General features: G+C 45.4%; 1 protein-coding gene across 1 annotated transcript in view; it reads left to right on the top strand.

The window, feature by feature from the left end:
• Window positions 1-608: 608 nt before the first annotated feature.
• FBXL7 (F-box and leucine rich repeat protein 7) overlaps window positions 609-20,730 on the top strand; it is a 732,935-nt gene continuing 712,813 nt past the window's right edge. The window contains exon 1 of the mRNA XM_085605961.1: window positions 609-897. Coding sequence (XP_085462087.1) covers window positions 861-897 — 37 coding nt within the window. The 5' untranslated portion in view covers window positions 609-860. The remainder of the gene's footprint in view (window positions 898-20,730) is intronic.

The following is a 20,730-nucleotide window of genomic DNA, read 5'->3' as shown; positions in this document are numbered from 1 at the left end:
TTGAAACTGGTGCTCATGTAAAGCGCTCTGATTGGGTCTAGTTCGTTCTATATATAACTCTACAAAAAACACTTGGCCGGGCTATCTGCACCTGCAACACACGGGCTTACGGTTACCTAACTGCCGCGTTGCCCCACCACCGCAACCCCACCAAGTACCAGTATAAAAATAAATAAATACGTGTGAGAGAGAGACTATGTGGGGCACTGTTGGAAGGTCGTAAGGGAATCTGTGGCGAAAGTCGTCATTCTGGTCGCCAACAAAAACTGTCACACCAGGCGCCAACTTTGCTAAGGTTAGCCTTGGCGGGAAGATTAAAACATCGTAGCTAATTTGGAAATGCAGACGATCGTTTTTGTAGCATTTGTGAAGGTTACTTTAATAAGACTTCTACCCAGAGAGTCTGGTTTTGTTTTGGGTTTTTTGTTTTCAGCTACATCTATTTTGTGCTCTCTCACAATCACATCATATATTATGAAGGGGATAGCACACAAATATGAGTGCCTGCTAAGCTGCGTTCCTTCGGTACGGAGCAGAATTGTGAGAGGCGGCCCACTTCGAGTATTACGGTAATGCTAAAGGGAAACAGAAAGTGCGCTTCCAACGGCAGAGGAGCTAGAGGGAGCTCGGGTGCCGGAGGAAATCTCTTTGGATGTTTCAGGAAAGCCTCTTGGATGTTGCATTGAAGGCGAGCGGGGCAGCCGGGCTGGGAGCAACATGTACCCTACGTTTCCTTTACGCGCTCCAGACCTGGCTGCACGAATATGAATCTGCCGGGGGGAAGTTGCGGGGAGCTGTTTTTGCGTCTCTTGAGGGATTGCTCCGCTTTGGGATGTCGGTGAGGGTATGAAATCTTCAGGATGGGAGCGAACAATGGCAAGCAGTACGGGAGTGAGGGTAAGTGAGGGTGTCGCTGCCTGCTTGAGGGGGCTGACAGAAGTGGGCTGCGTTAGTTACTCCGTCCTTTGCGAGTATGTAGCCAGCCGTGTTATGAGGGTGTCAGAGTGCTACATAGTGTGTTCATTAAAGAAGAGCTGAATTGATTGTGCACGTTAACATCACAGCTGTTTTTATGACGAGAATATTTTAACTATTGTTCTGTAGTTCGGCATGGCATCTGTCTGTGTGGCACCATCGCTGCTGTTAAAAAACACACAGTAGGCATTACTCGTCGGAAAAGTTGTGTTAACATATTTCACTGACATAACGGTATGCTGGTGCGCGCCGTGGAGCCCTGCTCTGCCCTCGGACCGCTTTTGCGATTGAATACGGTAACTTTTGCAGAGGTCTGCATCTAGTCCCGCTGGTTTCCTTTCAGTGTGTTTTTGTGCAGCGTTGGCTTGTGGGCAGGGGCAGCCCGGGGGTAAGAGCGGGGCTTTGACGCTGTCAGATGCGCTCCACTCCCTGTCACGCTCTTGGACTCGTCTCACCTGCCTCGCCAGGGCGCCACCTGCATCTGGGCATGGTTGGGCGGTGAGGGGGCATTGTCTTGCTATTAGTATCTTTGACGGCTAATTGGCATATTTTAGGTTTGTTTCCACGTAACTTGTTTTGAAGCATATTCCTCAAACATATTTATTTATTTCTTTGATGTTTTATGTAAGGTACTGTAACCCCCAAAGGCAGCCTCCGAGCGCTTCAGGGACAGGGTCAGCAGTTATTACGTGAGAGGGTAGGCATGACATATATTGACAATCCTAAATCAGCTGACGTGATTAAGAAATGATAACGGATAATTAAGCCATGGAAAGAGGTAAAAGAAAGCAGAGCATTAGAGGTTTGCGTGGGCTAGTTTAAGTCGTGGAACCTAACTTTTGATGCCGCAAACTACAGTGTGGGTGTGTAGGGGGTGGAGAATGTGGGGGGTTCAACACGCCGCCCCCCCCCCCTTTGTTTCTGCCCCAGGGGCCAAAGTTATTCTCGGGAGCTTTGCTGCTGAATGAGGGAGTTGACCAATGCCAAGGCTGCGTAATCTTGATCCCATCACACCAGACACTCCCTGCCCCTTTAACTCACTCGTGCAGTTTATTTTTCATTGTTGCTTTCTCCCTTCCTCACCGTTTTCCCTTACTCTTTGTTCTTTTTCTCCCATGTTCTGGAACAAAGTCTGCTAATGAAAAATAAAACCTAGTCACCAAAAAAAAGTGTCGGTGGGCCCCACCGGCTCAAATTAACCGGGATGGGTTCTACTTTGTAATTTGTGTGCCGTTCTTTGCCCCAATGCACATTTCATTTCAGGTTGGATTGTGCCCACCAGCGGTTAATTTGATTTACTGGGAATGTATTATACTTGGAATACGGACTGCGTGCCGCCACCCGTAGCTGCCCCTTCCTGTGGCGTTTAACTGAAGCCCTCCTCATACAGTGCTTTAAATGGGAACCAGAAACGCACACATCACTGGCTGGCACAGTATCTGTTTCAGCCCAGATGTGCCAGTGCTGCCTTGTTAGACGGGCTGGGAGCCGTTCCAGGAAGTGGCTGCACTCCCTTTCCGAACAAAAAATAACTTGGCAGAGCAGACGCCCATCTATCAAAGATCGGCATTCCTGGCGGAATGTACGAGGTAAAGGTCCCCTGATGCTGCAGCGCACCGAGAGCCAGTGCAGGGCCCGTGTGTACCAGTGGCTACCAAAGGTGACATGGGCCCTAATGCAAGCTTTGAAAACGGGTCCCTCAGCCCCTCAATTTGGAAGAGTTACACAATAACAAACGGGTGTGCCGATGGCCCCTTACTGCCCTGTGCCCAGTGCCACTGCACATGCTGCACGATTGATTGGTATGTCCCTGCTGTGGACAAAAGACCTGTGGGCGCACCCAATAGGCAGGTCAATGAATCCCGTTACCCAGGGCTTTAAGTGGGCCGGGTCCTGCCAGTGCTCAGCACCGACAGTTCTAAAAAGACGGGTCCTTATCGGGCTGTCCTTTTTGCCCTCACCCTCAGGATGGAAAAAACGTAATCCCAACAGCATCACCCTCCACTGCCTTTGATGTAACTTCAGAGTGACTGGTATATAGTTCTTTTAACAGAACTGAAGCATTTTTAATATTCTATACAACGAAGCCATAGTTGTCGCCAATTTATCTTATGCAATTAACAAGCATTGGAAAAGCCAATAGCCCTGGCGTGTTGTAGGTGTAATGTTACTTTTTGTATTACATATCTGGATGTAATGACAGAAGCAGCAAAATGCCAGTCGGGCGGCACACTAGCTAAGCACAGATTTGTAGCTTACTTTTTAAGCCATGCCCTAATTACATCGGCCACGCCCATTCGAGAGACCCCCTGTGTATTCATCCCACTTAAAGTCCTTTCCAGTCATTTGATGGACCGAGTGCCAAGGCGGGGCTTTGACTGTGCCAATCTCACGCCCTCGCCACTGTCATTGGTTCTGAAGGCTTCCCGCTGGACTCTGTGCTGTCCGGACCTCCGGCTTCGAGTGCGGGGAGTTCATGCACCTTCCTCGTGTTAGAGCACATAGTCCTCTTGCTATGGCATTATTGACGAACATACCTAATTAAACTGCCCAGAACGGGAAACATTATCCTCGCAATGGTGAGAGATTCGGTAACACCATGCTGCTGCCTGCATGGAAAATCCTTAGAGAATGAGTCACATCTTCATTGCTCCATGCTCTCAGCAGGGTTGTCTGTGTCTCTACAACCTGTTCAATTGTCTTTCCCTCTTCTCTAGGCGTAAACAGCAGTTAACGCCCTTGCCATGGGGCATTAACCACTGTTAATACATGCTAATTAGTACTTGTCCCCAGCCACTCCTAACACTCACAAATCAATGCAAAACTCTGTCTCTGATTGGTCCCTGATCTTGCCACTGAACCTAGAAGGCAAGCAAACACCACTATCTGGTTGCAGCATTGTATGTGTTCCATGTAAGGGAGGAATGATCAAGATCACATTAGACATAGGATGGAGGTGCATTCACACCCTAGGACGATAACATGTGTTTATTGTCACTTAACGCGATGGTACTCATGTTATCGACCTCAGAAGGATGAAAGTCTGTGGTAGCCCATGGGATTCAAACCTGCAACCATGAGGTCAAACATGCATTCTTGGAGAGGGTCCTTTAGGTCACCGGACCACCAGCCTCAGCAGCATGTTTGTCCAGCTGCCTCCATTGGTCCCTCAGGGATGTTTTCAAGTCATAAAAGTTGATAGGATGGGTGTGGTGGACTTCTGGAGAGAGCGTGTTCTCATCCATTGTTTGAAATATCGTTTCATTATGGTTTGAGGTTACTGTGAGGGAGCCTGCTGAACATCAGTAATCACAAAAACGTGGGCAGGGTCCCTCTGAGGCCGACGAGGCAGGGTTAACGTTTGAGGTGCAGAGTGGAATCACCCCTCTGTTGAGAGCTCTGCCTTGAAAGAATCCTGGCGTGTGCGCTGTCCCAGCCTCTGCAGTTTGTTTTTGTTCTTCGCAATTCTCCTGATGTTCAGTCAGGACTTCTTTTCTGAAGAGGGTTTTTTTTCCACCGCCCGAGGAGGGGTGGGGGGGGGGGGGGGGGAGTGCGAGAGCAACCACAGGGGCGAGGCAAGAGGTAATGTTCTCCAACTGCAGCCTCCTGGTGCTACCTCTGCAGTTTCACTCCAGTCGAGGTGGGGCTTTCTCGGGAGGGGGTTTAGACACAATTGTGGCGTATTTATGTGAGAAACCGAAGGCACTGGAGGTTCAGCTGACTGCGAAGACCTAACTCAGGGCACCGCTCAGGCTGGAGTTCTTTTTACAAGCAAAGTAGTCCTGGTGCTTCGACCCTTTTGGTTTTAATACACCCTACGCAGGGTCGTCGGGACTGGCCTGTAGGGTAATCTGGTAGTGCCAGAAGGGTTACTCTTACTCAAAGTACGACCCGGGGGGCGCATGCGGCCCTCCAGACCTTCATGCGCCTCCCTAGTCAACAGCCAGATACATCTTAAAGATTTTGGGGGCCCTGGGCCAAATTTAGTTTGGGGGCCACTATTAGGAACAGCTTTGAATTTATGATCCACTTTCAGCACTTTCATGCCCTCTTTGGCCAGGTCATCGACAATGCATGGGCAGACTGGTCCACTATTTAAACTTGTTTGCATCTAATAGTCAGGGGTAATAATGTGTGTTTTCAACATTGTAATATTGCAGCAGTGCACTAATGTTATTGCAAATAACCTCTGCGAACCACTGCCATTTCTCACATGTGAGGTCATGTTTGATCTAAAAGGAACTATTTTACAACATAACATGTATTTGTAAAGTGCATGTTCCTGCAGAAGGTTTTTTTTTTTGCGCTGAGTAACAGGTGTTTATTGTTAACGAATTCAATGGTGCGCATTTTATCTACCTAAGAAGGAGGAAAGGCTAAGTGGACCCTGTCAGGATTTGAAGAGGTGACCATGAGGTCAAACACAGGCCCCCACAGTGAACCATTAGACCAGACCCGGCTTATGGATGCTGCATGGTGTCGAAAAACATAAACACAACTTTTCTCTGCAAAATGTTTGTAATAGACTCCCACACATTACCCATATTAAAAATAAATTAAAGGAAAATGGTATTTAAAACAATCTATGTTTCAAAAATCATTCAAAGTCATCAGGGAAGGACTATGTGGAGAATAGAGCTGGATCATTCAGGGGTCCCTGAGAGGCTGGGGCCCTGGGCTAGAGCCCACTCCGCCCATGCCTTAAAATGTCTCTGTCAACAGCAGCACTGGGCTGCAGTTTACGCGACTCAGCACTAATATTAAAATAAGTTAAATAAGGCATTTGTTCAGTGTTTAGTTGAAGTTAAAGAAAGTAAGTAACTAAGTTGACCTGCACTGTTTAACTAAAAAAGTACCTTCGGTTTTCAAACCGTGTTGCAGCAAAAGTGTAAACATGTAGTAAAGTCTCTTCAAAATTTAAAAAGTGTATTTCATTAATATGCCGAACGGTTTCACCTTAGTACATCAGATTACATCAGTACAATGAGAAGTATTTTTGTTTTAAAGATTGTTTTTAAAAAGGAATGTAGAAACATTTATTCTTCCCTGCACCCTAACAACAATGCCTTTAGTGTACTATGAGTCATGTCACTTGTTGTTTGCACTCTTTGGGTGGACTGGGTTCCTATTATACATGAACAATATTATAGTTTATTAAATGAAACACAGGACAAGGCTTTCTTTGTATGCCCATTTCCTGAAGTCATGGATTTCAAGGTCAATACAATTGGCTACGATCACACAATTTGGTAAAGTAGGGAAGCCGGAATTAATACAGTAGGGGCCCGTCCTCTGCCAAAGTGGTGAGGCGGGCCGGAGGAGGGGGGTGAGTATGGGGGTTCGGGGACAAAAAAATTAAAATAAAGTAAATTACCCGAACACCGCCCACCACATTGCGCTCTCTCAGTCTTCTTCTGGGCACAGGCGCCCAGACTGCTCTGCGGCCAATCCTGAGGCTGCATGAAAGTAGTGTCAGGATTGACCTGAGCGCTGTCACCTGGTACTCACAGGCAGACTGGGAGGCCGGGCCTGCTCTCTGCAGCTCCAGCAACACAGCTGGGAATGGAGAGAGCTTCAGTGCGCATGGCGGTTTGGCCCGCCTGAGACGGCTGGCCAAACCGCCATGTGCACTGTAACAGTGCCCACCACTACCCTACCAGCAGTATCATTCCCCTGGACCTGCCTCCAAGACTAGTCAGAGCCATGGGGGTGGGCCCCGGGGGTGATTAAAACAATACGATAAAACGGGTTTAAAACCCTTTTTATTTTAGGGTGGTGGCAGGGGAAGGCAGGGCTCCTCCGCCCTAATGGAGGGGCCGTCGCTCGGATGAATCCCATGTTTCTGGATTCGCATTGTGCAATTCAGCCACTACATGTATATGCTTCAGTTCTCCTACACCTGCATTACTGCCAACCGCCCCCCCCCCTCCCCCCAATATCACCCTGCTGACATCAATGCAGCCCTTGGTCACATCACAGCCCACACTTTATGGCCCTTGGGAAAATGTTAGCGAGTACCCATGGTCTGACAGGTCAGTGTGTGGGCTGTTTTGGGCTGTCTGTGGACCTGATTTATGCTCTGTTGGGCCGGCTTTTACTGTTGATTTCACTGATATTACCACAAACATTGCCCGCAGCGAGCACAAATCCATGAAGCGTTCCATATACCTTGCAAAAAGCCGTATCTGTATTTACAAGTTCAAAACTGCCCCAATTAGCGAGGGTGGGCTATTTATTTTAGCTATCTGATCCGCTAATGGGACACAGTTTTAGTTTGGTGCCAGGGCCTATTCCGAACTTGAATAACTCACTGTATGACGGGGCGACATTGACAAGTTTTTATATTGTGTGATTACTTAAAATCATTTCAAAAATTCATAAAACTTTTTTGAACTTTTAGCACAAGCTGCAGGAAATCACTTCAACTACAGCCTTTCTTTTCATTTTCCATATTTTACCTATGCACTTGATCTCTCTTTCGCTCACCCACATTTAAGAACAGTCCTTCACTCTTCCAGCTAGTGTTTATACCTCTCTTCCCTTTCTTTAGTCTCTCATATCACCCGCACTGTCACATCCTCACCCAACACTTCTATTAGATTTTCCAGGTTTCTGTATGTGCATCAGCAGGAAAGTCAGCCCAGGTATGTGGGACTGCTTTCCCACTTTCGTATCCTTGGGTGGGCCAGGATCCTCCTTGGGTGGGCCTAGCCCACCCTCTAGAACCGAGCCTGCTTAGCTCTGGCATTATGTAGTTACCTCAGGCCAGTGCCTTGAGTGGAGCGGGTCCCTCAAGGGTCCCAGACTAGGAAGCTGTTAAAACTGACCTTGGAACGGGTCTCTACTGGGCCCTAAAATGACGTCCTTAACTTTGCAGACTAAAATGCTGATCGATTTCTGAACAATGACTGTAAAAACATTAAGGTAATCCATTTAAGCAATGTTGTTCCTGTTTACATTTCACATGTTTTACCTACTTACATTCTGTAAGAGTATTTGCTTTCTTCCAGGATGTTGTGGTTCTGTATTTTTCTAAGCAGCATGTTACTCTTGTATGGTGTGCACTGTGAAAAGAGCCTCCTCTAGGTATCTTTGTGAGTTTAGGTTGTGGGTGGATGTTTATAACCGGCTGTGATTGCGAGTTCTGGAGTTCAGGCCAAAGGCAGTGCGAGTTTCTCACTGTGCCGGTCAGTGGAATGGGTTCAGAATACTTGTTCTTCCAATCCTTGGCATCTCTACTGAGTGCACAAAGCAATAGACATGTGCCAATAGTAACTGCGATTCTGTGTGAATTTGTGTGAAGGAGGAACAGAGCTGTCGAAATATTAACAGGGTGAAACAAAAAGAGTGGATGCCGTTTGTGTATAGGGTGGGTGAAGTGAAGGAGTCTCAATGCAGTAGGTGCTGGAGAGAAAGGGAAATAAGAGAGTTTTGAAGAGGTGTGAGATATGCAGACGGAGGATTTTGGAAATATTTCTGGAAAAAAATGGTGAAGTGTCTAGTGGAAAGGCTGCAGAAAGAAGTGGGTCAATTAGACATTATGAAGACCACTAACCCTTTCCCTGACCTTTAGTAATGTTTAACTCACAGTCTGATCATTTCAGAGCTAAAATATTTTCCATTCTAATTATTCACAACAAAATTATTGTTGTTACTCATTTATCTGATACTGCTAAGAAGCATTTTCAAAGCTAATAGGTCTGGCTTGTTTGAGGCGCATGTCCATTACTGTGTGATACGTCTGGATGAAATAACAGAAAGCTCACAGAGAGGCATCGAAATACTGGTGTGTAGCACCTATGGACAGCATAGGATTGTAGTGTATATGTTCTAATCTATATTCATAATTACGTGGACCAGGTTGATTGGGAAGGCGAGCTCCTGGCCCGCAAAGCAAGTGCCAGCAAGGGACGGGTGAATAACCCTACTGAGCGCTTGTATTGCAAAGGAGTTAGTAGTACTCGACCCCCCACACTTGGTTACAGTAGGAAAGTGCAGCAACCAGCGGCACAAGAGGGCCAGAGGGGAGCTAGCTGAGCTGTGCCAGCGAAAATTTGACCCTGGGAATGGACAGTTAAATGTGGTGAGGTCTGACCACCAATCCAATGTGATTTGCCCCACATAAATTGGGAGGTTTTATGTGGCACAGGTCAGCTGTTGGATCTATTTGCCACAAAGATCCCACCCACCCACACCACAGCACTGGGCAGGGAGTAGGAGAGTAACGACTTAGTATGTGTCTTCTATGGTGATCCAATCAATATAGGTTATGCAGTCGCAGGTGGTGGCTGGTGATCATGGGATGGAAAGGATCACCTCAAACAGCAAAGCAAGAGGAGAAGGGTGTCCTCCACTCCCCTGATCCTTGGATGCCAAACAGCTGGGGCCTCATGAGGCCAAAAGAAGCGTTGCACCGCAGGCTGCTTTCACAGCATCCCCGATCCCTCCCTCAGAAACAGTGGCAACGGGAGGCCTGAATGGGTTGCTGATTTCTAATTTTGATGGCAATAATTGAGGAGGGAAGTCTAGCTGGAAGGTGACTGACAGCTGAGTGGTCCAGGAGAGTGTGTTTGGCCCGGTCAACATTACAGTCAACTGGTTGAGTAGTATGATATTTTGTAAGTTAAATTGTCCACTGATTGTTTGCATTGAGCAGATTTGACCTAGTTGAATTTTTTCATGTGAGCTGACAAATATTGGATGTACAATGAAGTCTGCGGCTAGTTTTTGTATCACTAACTAAGGTGTGGGCAATTTAATTTCCCTGTTGGTCTGAGTGCAGCATCAGTAGGTGAGAGGGTTAGGGGCATGAATACTGGGATTACGTATTCACAGTTATCCTTCTTAGGCAACACCCCTTTCGAGATACCTCCACACACTATTTTCATCCTACGAAAAGCCCTACCTCAGGCACAAGTACCTGCAGGTAACCCTGTCGCTGGTTTATTTCCTCAGATTCACAGGTGTTAAGGGCATGACCTGCATGAGGCCTGAGGCTGTGATGGATGTCCCACACTAATTGGCATGGAAACCAATAATGCATCTGGTGTGGTGGTACTGGGGCTCATGGATTTAAGGAGTACCCCCATTATGACTATGGATTTAAGGAGTACCCCCATTATGACTATTTTATTTACAACCAGACCAGAGGTTCTGTGGGCACATGTCCTACCACTAGCACTCTTGCTACAAAAATGACCTACATTGGTCATGAGGCACCTAGTGACAGTCACTTTGAAAGCCGGAGAAAGTAGAAGTACCCTAGCAACTAGTACAGAGTCAAGGTGTTCTAGTCAATAAGTGTTTTGCACATGCATATGTAGCGCTAGGTTATTTTTTGAAGTTTGTGATAAAAGTTGCTATGTTTGGAAAAAATGAAGATACCTCCAGAGCTCTTGAGAGCACTTGACGCAATCCTCCTGATGTCAGAGTAAAATCTTCTTGAGATATGGTCCCTAATGCTTCAATCTGATGTATGGTGGAACCACATATGCGATTACCACGCATGCCTCTACCACAAAAGTTTTTTACCACGCATATGCCTTTACCACAGATATCTTCTCCACGAAAATGTTAGTATTTTACAGGTAAGTATAAACCTTTTTTAGGTATATATAAAGGGTTTATACTTATCTATAAAATCCTTACATTTTTGTGGTAAAGGTATGCATTGTAAAGGTAAATGCTTGGTAAAAATTTTACAGGTAAAAGCAAACCCTATTTTATATTTTATATTTTTTAATAAATATATGTATGTGTGTGTGTGTGTGTGTGTGTGTATATATATGTACAATACACATATAAACCCGAAAATTACCCGTTACACCCAAAACTTGACTTTGAACATTGACAAAGGCGCTTGCCGAAATGCATCTGTCTGTTTACTCGTGGTGATTAAGCAAGTGTCTTTCTTTCTCTGAGTGCTGACCAATCTTTTGAGATTGAAGCTATTCATTTTCATGGTAATGGCCACATTGTAAAGGTCGTGCCTGCTAACAACCACGTTGTTATTGCTCTTTCCCCGTCGATCCATATGTACACAGAGCTGGCCAAGCAACTGTCAAACATGTATTGGCCGCAACACCTTTATGTATATAATTAGAAAGAAAAAAAGAGCCAAGATTAGAAGACATTATATCATTAATAAAATGAAAATACAGCAGTCTAGAAGATGTCTTGCATTGAAGGTTTATAATACATTTGAATCTGGTACTCTTATTTTTACTAGACCAATCATCATGTTATTGTAGCATATGCACTACACCAATATTGAAAACGGTCTAGATAAAGCCCAAAGGAGGATATAAAATCCTTATTGTTTTGTCCTGAGGAAGGAAGTTTCTTATCGATTGTCTACCACCGAAACACATCAACGCTACTGTATGTGAATCCAACAACAAAGCATTCTGGATAGGAATATAGAGATATACCAACCAGTTTGTCACCTGGATGTTGATATTTTGGATCATTTTGTTAATTAATGGATGCAAATCAGTGCAACCAATAGGGTCCCCAATGTATTTGTATATTTTTATGCACTAGGTTTCTTTCGCCATTTTTAAATAAATATTGATCATGTATGTGATTTATGTATTTTGATGCAATATATGAATTTTAACCTTTTCTTTCTGTAAAAAACGGTTTTATTTTTAACCCAAAAATATTTTTGTAATAAATTGTGAATACTACATTTTGAGCTTGCTGATTGAGATTTAAAGGGAACATCAATTTAGTTCTGCCAAACGTAATTGAGTTTGTGAATGGGATGTTAATGGTACGTAAGAGTTGATGTGTCTGTGGTTTATATAAGAAATCCAAGGGGAACCTTTTTATTCTACTCAAAGTATTGATACAGACACAATTGGTCCCAACGGAAATATTTTGAGTTAATTACTCATTAGTACCCAAGAATTAATAACACCCACTTAAAATGAAATGAATTCACAATTTTATATAGAATTTGGATATCAATTAAATTTGTACAATACTCTTTTATAATAAAGTTGCTCAATGGTGAGTGATAAAGAAGGTGCTTGAGAGAGTGCTTGTGGGTAGATAAGGAAAAGGCGGGAAGTTGAGTGCCAATATACACAGTATTTACAAGCAATTAAATAGAGGCCTGGCTGGAAGTTATTTGCAAATCTATATTCCACAATTATAAAATACACCATGTGTTTTCATGTTATCTAGACGTGGACGATATTTCCAGTACATGTAGATATGGTTGAAGATGTCGACGTTTTGACCCAGGGATGGTGGACAGGCCAATGATTCCTTAGGTCGGGGTCTTCATCAGGACAAGGAAGGAGCAACCTACGAAAATGGGTAGGGAGTACTAATCAATTCCCGGTTAACGATGTTTATGAGGTGGGTACAAAGAAGAAATGGTGATCTGGCTCACCTAAAAGCCACTGTTGGGAGATCAGTGGGGGAACTTCAGAACTGGGCCGTGAGGCTCCTGGTAAATAGGAGACACAAGGGACTTTTCACTGGGCCTGATAGGATCCAACATGTAGATGTGCTGAAAATTATTAATTTCACATTGATCAATAAAAGAAGACTAATTTGTCAAGGGGATGGTCACAATATGTACAAGAAGTACTCATCCATAGCGCGTCTAAAAGGCTTGAAACCAAATTGTTTATATCATTTTGAAATACAGTGAATAATAATAATCACTGAAGCAGGACGCCTGCCCCGGTGTGGCTACTGCACCTGCAAAGGATGACTAGCCCAGAGGCCTCATCTCCCAATGATTGTCCTTCACCAGCTCCTCCTGCCAAGTCAACTCCTAAAGTGTTGAGAGAGAAGCATGAACTGCTTCTGCAGATGAAGCAACACCTCCTAAGACGATACATGTGTATTCTGACATGCACACCAGCCTGTGCCCATCAGGCTAAGTCCTTCTTGGAGCTGTAAGAGTGAGACATGGCCACCAGTGACTAAGGGACTGTAAACCTTAGCAAAGTCAAACTGCAATAAGGATTTATCCTTATCTGTAAGGCTTGTTTGAGCATAAAAACTATACAGGCTGATCCACAAGTTGCTCAGGTGCAACTGCTTAGTGAAACATGCTCCTGTGCCTGATTTTGCCTCAGCTTACTGTAGAGGGTCACCGTAGACACAAGGGAGATACCATAGAGTGGGGAAGAGGTCACCATGAGAGGTGCAGCACTTCAGTATAATCCTGGGGTGATATTGTATAATCTTAATCTGACACCTATCTAATTGTGTAGCATTTTATACTGTTGTGATTTTAAAAGCCCTCCCTTTCTAAAAAGACTAGAACGGGGTTGGAGCTTTAGGTGTGTTAGTTGATCATTGAGTTCTGAGGATTTTCCCCTCACACTACCTCACAGAGAAGCCTTGACTTCACCCCCTTGCTGCACCCAGAGTCAAGTTCAGAAAGGGTGGACTTGGCACAGTTTGCAGGATGGACTCCAGGGCACCAGTGACAAGACATCAACGACCACAGTTGAGGCCCAGAAGCCCCAGTCTACCTTGTGGCTTCCCAAACTGGGTCTGACATCAAGCATACCCTGACAAGTACCTGAGGGCCCCAGTGTGTCTCACGGGGGCTCAGTATCCCTGAAATGTCAGTGTTGTGTTGTATTGACACGTGTCCTAATTACAAAGATACATTTTGTTATTAACTTATGCTTACAATCAAGTTTACCTCTACTTTACGTCTGCCAAGAATTCACAAATGGACTCCTGGTAGGCCAAAGCTTATTTACCTGTGTGGTTATCTCTGCAGTCATAAGTCCCACTAAAGGAGTGGTGAAGTAGGCACTTCAAGTCTTGGTTGCCATTCGAAGTTTGTGTATATCCACACATTTGGATATTTGTTGGCATTCACAAACATCTCTCTGAGCCCTTTCCATCTTGGAAAGGTTTAAAAAGTTACTTCAACCCAGGTCTGGAGTAATTGCTTTTCCATGATGGAAACATAAAAGGTCACCCCTAGATAATATGCTGGAGGTGTAGGGGTTTCTCCATGGAGAAAAGTGTTTTCCAGTGGAGGATAAAAACAAAAAAGTCAATGGATCGTGTTCACCCTGTGGAAAGTTCTCTGATATGAAGAATTGTACACAACAGGTATGGGATAAACCACTTGGAATGTCACATGACCATCCCACTAATACATGTGTAAACCATTACCTGGCGAAGCTTTCCATGCACACGGTTATAAAAGTTGGTACATTTCCCAAATTTGTCATTCTACAATTGCATATAGGTGTACATTTTCAAGGGCATATTTAGAACCTTGTAAGCGTCTCAGGCCCAATATGAAATGCACAAAAAAGGCAAAATAAGCACTGGTCTAGGCATACCCATGGCTTCTTAGGGTGGTTGTGAGAAGTTGGCCTGGCATATGCTGGTCACTAGTTATAGTGGCCACCTTGCACCAGTCCAATTCGACTCTTATGGTAGATAGGTTTAAGACAACCTTTTAAAGAAAGCTATCCTAGTGGTAACTGTGGAGAGCAGCCTTCAGGCTAAGTCTCTGAGGAATGTAAAGCAGCTTGTTTTACCTTATAATCTCTTGAATTACCAAATGAAAAGGACACAGGTATATATATCAAATATATATGTATTTATTTCTAGATACACTCTACTAATCTCTTTATGAGATTAGAACCCAGATACACATTCAAATGTCAACAGTTCTCAATAAATTAAGCACAAATATGGCTGTAGCCCTAGGGGCGTACCAGACCATATACTAAGAAAATGGTTTAACAAACTCGACTTGCAAAGTGACAAAGCCTAGGGCCTTGGGAATCGCTGGGGCTTCACTACTGCAGTGTTAGCAGGTAAGTAACAAGCCCACGGGAGACGCGTGCAGTGTCTAAACACAGCCGCGGGTTTCCTATAGGTTACAATGGAGCAAGTCGAGGTTTGTATTTTAAAGTTTTAGGGCACTTCGAAGATGTCAACAAGCAAGCCACTTACAGGGTAAGTATTTTGAGGGCCAACACACACTTGGGCACCGGAGTGCACGAGTTACTTCACCCAGGGAAGCCGGGTGCACAGGTGTCTTTTGGTGTCGGGTCGCGATGCTGTTTTCAATGGAGACCAATGAAGACTTGCTGCTTGAGACGACTGAAGAGGTGTCCGCTGGAATCCGAAGGTGGATTGAAGATGAAGAGGACCTGAAAATTGAGGGGACAGTGTTCGAAGTCACTTGCCAGTGACCGGTGGCCAGCAGGATGGATGACCACTGATGTCGCGTCATTTCAGGTCGTCGATGGTGATTTGTCTCTTCGCTCACGAGGTCCAGGAGGGATCGACGATGACCAGCAGCTGGATTCGGAGTGTCCCACAAAGTCTGCAGCTGATGACGGTGTCGTCAACCGGATTGGCGCCAACAAGCCTTGGCAACTGCAAGTCTCGTGTGGACTGAAGATAGTCGGTGATGCAGACCAGCAAGGTCTGATGGACTTACCCAGCGAGGGTAAGTGAGGGCAGGCCTGGAGCAACCAGGAGAGCCCTTGAAGTCGATGAGAAAGTCTTCGGGTGAGTCACTAGCCAACGGGCAAGTAACCGCGAAGATGCCTTTGCAGGAAAAGTTCCACAGGAGCCCACGGTCACTCGGGATGGGGTAGGCTGCTGATTTTTGGTACCAGACCTGCTAGGGACTTGGACTACAGATGGTCCAAAGCACAAGTTCGTAGAACGTTGTCTAGGGTTTGCACTCGAAATCAGTGCACGGTTCCCTGGTGTTGCTGTTCCTCGTCACTCGTGGGGTCCAGATGCCACAGCTTCGCTGGGGACTCAAAATGGCCGTCGAGAGGTCAGGAAATCCGCTTCAGGGGATGCAGGGACTTCGGACTCCGACGGGAACGGTGAAGTTTGCAACCGTCGATTAAAGTTACTGGTGCCTGCCAAGCAGGGGAGTCACTCCTTGACTCCAAGGGAGATTCTTCAGTCTTCTAGAGATAGTGGAACGTCGAAGGGCCAGGATTCTTCTTTATAGAGCGTCGTCCAGGGTAATCTGAATTGCATTGGCAATGCTTGGTATCTTATAGTGAAGATAGGGGAGGGACTAGCTCTATGACCACTCCTCTAGGAGGGTCAGGGTAGTGGGTGGTTACACCCACTTCCCTTTGTCCAGTTTCGAGCCAGAGCAGGGGCAGGTAGCCCCTGAACCGGTTTGAGCTGGCATATGCACAGAGGAGCCTACTGCTCCCCCAGTGCAGGACTTCAAAGCACTCTAAGAGTGCACCCACCCAGCTCCAATACACTAAATCCTGTCTGGGAGGTGGTGACACCTCCCTGTGACAGGATACCTTTTGCTGGGCTTCCTCCACTGCGAGTTTCGGTCAGCAGCAGGAGGGCAGCCCAGTGTCTGTGCTGGTGGCATCCATTTTGTGATGCCAGGGCTCTATGAGATTTCTACCGTTTAGTACAGTGGGTACATGTCATCCCCTCTAGAAGGGTTGGATCATACTCCCACACCAGTTACTGGTGTGGGGGTAGGTTTCCAAGTTGTTTGACACCAAACACGACATGTTTTGATGCAGTCATTCCAAAGTTAGTATTTACCGCGAGGTTATAATGCACTTAAGAGTATATGGTTTAACCGCATCCACAACAGCAGCAGAGAATAGACTCTGCCAGCTGCAGAGGGGTCCTGCTCATGCAGAAGCACCCCCTCACATAGTAAACCAAGCACGCTGCCCTCTGGATTGTTAGGGCCTGCAAGAGGGGTGACTGATAGGTTTATATGTGTGTGTATGGTGAGATATAGGAACCTGTACCTAACACTACCTCACACAGGCTGCAGTAGCAGGCCTGTGGTGTCAGATTGTGAATGCTTCCTAGGGGTGGCATAATACATGCTGCAGCCCCTGGTAGGCCTGTGAAGTACCAATGCCCTAGGTACCTAAGGTACCATATACTAGGGGCTCATAAGGTACCACAGTATCCAATCACTAGTGCATCTAATATGCACACCAAGTTGTTTAAGGGAGTAAGCAGATAGGCTGGGGTCCTGGATAGCAGGATCCCAGCCAGACTAGTCAAAAACCATCCAAACACCAGGAAAAAAGTGGGGGCAACCATATAGTCAGATTCCACCTTCCTACAGTGGTACATCAAACACACAAAGGTAATGGGAGGTTGCTTGCAATAAGTCTAACCACTGGCAATCGCTTGGGGTATCATTCCAACCCATTGTTCTTTTGCCCATCATGCTACTACAGATTAGACTGAGCCATATGCAGATCAGCCTTGATTCTGGCCCATGTCTGGGCTAGTGCTTAATTTGAGACATTGGTTACCGTTGGGGCCACCAGCAACAATTTTTGTGGACTGGCACCTGTTTATCTGTATCAGATAATTACTTAGAGCAAGAGAGGGAAGCACAAAAATCAAAAACTTGAAGTAAGAGAAAGATGGTAAAAAAAACCTCACAAAGAGCAAAAGGAGGAATCTGCAAGAGTGTGATAAGGGGGTAGGGAGTGTCTGGTAGTGGATTAAAGAGGCATGAGGTGGTTTTAGCCTACCAGCCTTAATATCTGGCCCACTGACAAGTAACTGCACCGGCAAACCGCTTCTGAGCAGAGCTTTGGTCACCAGCACACTTTCTTTTGCAAATTAAGCACTGGTCTAGGCATAACCTTGGCTTCTTGGGACGGTACATCAAACACACAAAAGGTGATGGGAGGGTGCTTGCAATATATCTAACCTTTAGCAATTGCTCGGGGTAGCATTCCAAACCATTGTTCTTTTGCCCACCATGTCTCCTCATATTGGAACCAGCCATATGCAAATCAGTCTTGACCCTGCTCCAATAGGAACAGTCCAGCCCGAACTGCCAAGCCAGGTCCTCTCTGAACCAGAACACAAGCAACCCAGGGCCGGTTTCAGCCTGATTGGGGCTCTTCTGTCGGGTGTAGCTTGATTTCAGTAACACAGTGTGCAAGAGACCTGCATTTGGATTACCCTTGGTCACTTATGGCAGTACATCTAACACACAAAAGGTGATGGGAGGATTCTTGGAATAAGTCCAACCACTGGCAATTGCTCAGGGTAGCATTCGTACCCATTGTTCTTTTGCCCATTATGTCACCTCACATTAGACCCAGACATATGTAAATCAGTCTTTACCCTGCTCCAATAGGAAAGGCGCAGCCCAAACTGTTAAACCAGTATTGTATACTTTAACAGGCCCAATATGAGTTGGGCAAACATTATCCTGATGAAAGTTCATTTTCCCCACTTCCCAACCTCAACATCACTTTGCTCGCTAAGCCCCCAATACCACCTCCTTCCCATCAAACTCACTTTCATTGCCTATCTTCACCATAGGCCTAAGGCACTCATTTCGAGCAGCTTATTTAATTGTGATATGTGTTTTTACTGCACCTATTGCAGTTATGGGTTTTCTGATAAATATCAGCAGGTCAACTTGCCATTATTTATTGTGGGAAAAAATGCCTGGTATTTATCGGAACATGAGTATCAAAATCTGCATGTTATTCCCCCCAAAATTAATATTTGGGTGGTATTTATCACACCCTATACATTCCAACTCAGCGGAGGCAGATTTTATCAGGTTCAATTAATATTACACCAATTACTGAGCTACTTGTAATGAGCTGAGGCCTTAGGTGCTCTTCAGCACCAACACTAGACTTGCAAAGGGTAATTCATTCGCAGACACTGCAGCAAAATGCCAACTACTTGCCTTTGCTGCCATTTCACACAGCCAAATTGCCAATTAACTCCCTTGTAATAAATACCTTGGACCATGGCAACGGCCTGCTGTAAGGTGGCTGTAATATTCATTCACATTCATTGAAAAATGTAGTTAATTTTTCTCACTTTCCCCAGATTTACCCGCACCTCATATCACCTGAACCAAGATGGCTGGCTCTTAGCAAAAAACAGGTCCCTTCAGTTGAATGTCAGAATATCGAGGACACAAATATTGACTAACAAAAATGTTGACTCAAGAACATCGACTACCACGGACGGTATCGTCAATGCAAGTGTGGGTTTATAGATTTACTATTCATAAATCTCCAACTATGGATTGTATTGTATTGTACTGCAAAATGTATATAGTACTGAATACCGCTATGTAGGGCACTGAAATGCTTGCCTACATGAGTAGCACACTTCACTATGTAGGATGTTTGGCTGGAAGTGTGTTGCCTTTGTTTTGATCATATGAAGGAAGTGTTTCCATGTTGTGGGTGAGTGCCCTAAAATGTATATGTCATCAGCGTACGTAGTTCAGAGTTAAAAAAAACAACTAAATCTGTTCTCAGGTATGTTTACATACCTTGACCATGTAATGATCATTGGTATTCTGGAGTCCATATTTGTGTGAGTCAGTGGAAAAAACTCGATAACCTGGTAGTACATCATCTATTCAAACAAAGATCCTTCTACAAACTACTAGTCCTAGTTTCCAAAGCAATTCATGATGACTCTCAAAACTATCAAATTGAGCCTCGACCACACTACATCCCATCCCAGTCTGCAAGTTGACATTTGTATCCTCCTCAACGCTTCTATACCTCCTTGACCTCAGGATTCAGATCTTTCAGCTTCTTAAGACCTCTCCACATGAACTCATCCCAACTCTCACAACTTTCAAAACATCCCTCAAGGCTCGCCACTACAATCTGGGCCCTAATAGGTCTACTCTTTCACAGAGCTCAATATTGTAAGTGATGTAGCTAAATAATTGTAATCAGAGGTAATGTGAACAATTCTTCTGTAATAATTGGTGATATCATATATCCAGTGAACCACACTTACTGAGACACCATCATCAAAGCTATGTTGTTTTCCACAATTTGAGCTACCTTAGCTGTGCCCTGGATATGGTACTAGTAAAAATAACAATTGATGGACAGAATGCAGAACATTGTCATACATTCACCCCAGTACAGAGATCTGGGCCTAAATCCATAGTTTTTTTGCTCACCATGCCATTCCAGTTTGAACTCAGCCATATGCAAATCAGTCTTGACCCTGTGCCCCATGGGAACAGTCCAGCCCGAACTGCCAAGCCAGGTCCTCCCTGGACTGGAAACAAGCATCCTAGGACCGGTTTCGGGCTTTCAGCCCTCATCAGCCAGGATAGCCTGATTCCAGTGGCATGGAGAGCAAGGGACTCACGTCTGAGCATACCCTTCCCACTCGGGGTGACAAATGCAAAAATAACAATTGATGGACAGAATGCAGAACATTGTCATACATTCACCCCAGTACAGAGATCTGGGCCTAAATCCATAGTTTTTTTGCTCACCATGCCATTCCAGTTTGAACTCAGCCATATGCAAATCAGTCTTGACCCTGTGCCCCATGGGAACAGTCCAGCCCGAACTGCCAAGCCAGGTCCTCCCTGGACTGGAAACAAGCATCCTAGGACCGGTTTCGGGCTTTCAGCCCTCATCAGCCAGGATAGCCTGATTCCAGTGGCATGGAGAGCAAGGGACTCACGTCTGAGCATACCCTTCCCACTCGGGGTGACAAATGCAAAAATAACAATTGATGGACAGAATGCAGAACATTGTCATACATTCACCCCAGTACAGAGATCTGGGCCTAAATCCATAGTTTTTTTGCTCACCATGCCATTCCAGTTTGAACTCAGCCATATGCAAATCAGTCTTGACCCTGTGCCCCATGGGAACAGTCCAGCCCGAACTGCCAAGCCAGGTCCTCCCTGGACTGGAAACAAGCATCCTAGGACCGGTTTCGGGCTTTCAGCCCTCATCAGCCAGGATAGCC

The sequence above is a fragment of the Triturus cristatus genome, chromosome 5_1 (assembly GCF_964204655.1).
Source record: "Triturus cristatus chromosome 5_1, aTriCri1.1, whole genome shotgun sequence".
NCBI lineage: Eukaryota > Metazoa > Chordata > Amphibia > Caudata > Salamandridae > Triturus > Triturus cristatus.
The sequence above is the reverse complement of the archived record's forward strand: the minus strand, read 5'-3'. Positions and strand labels throughout refer to the sequence as shown.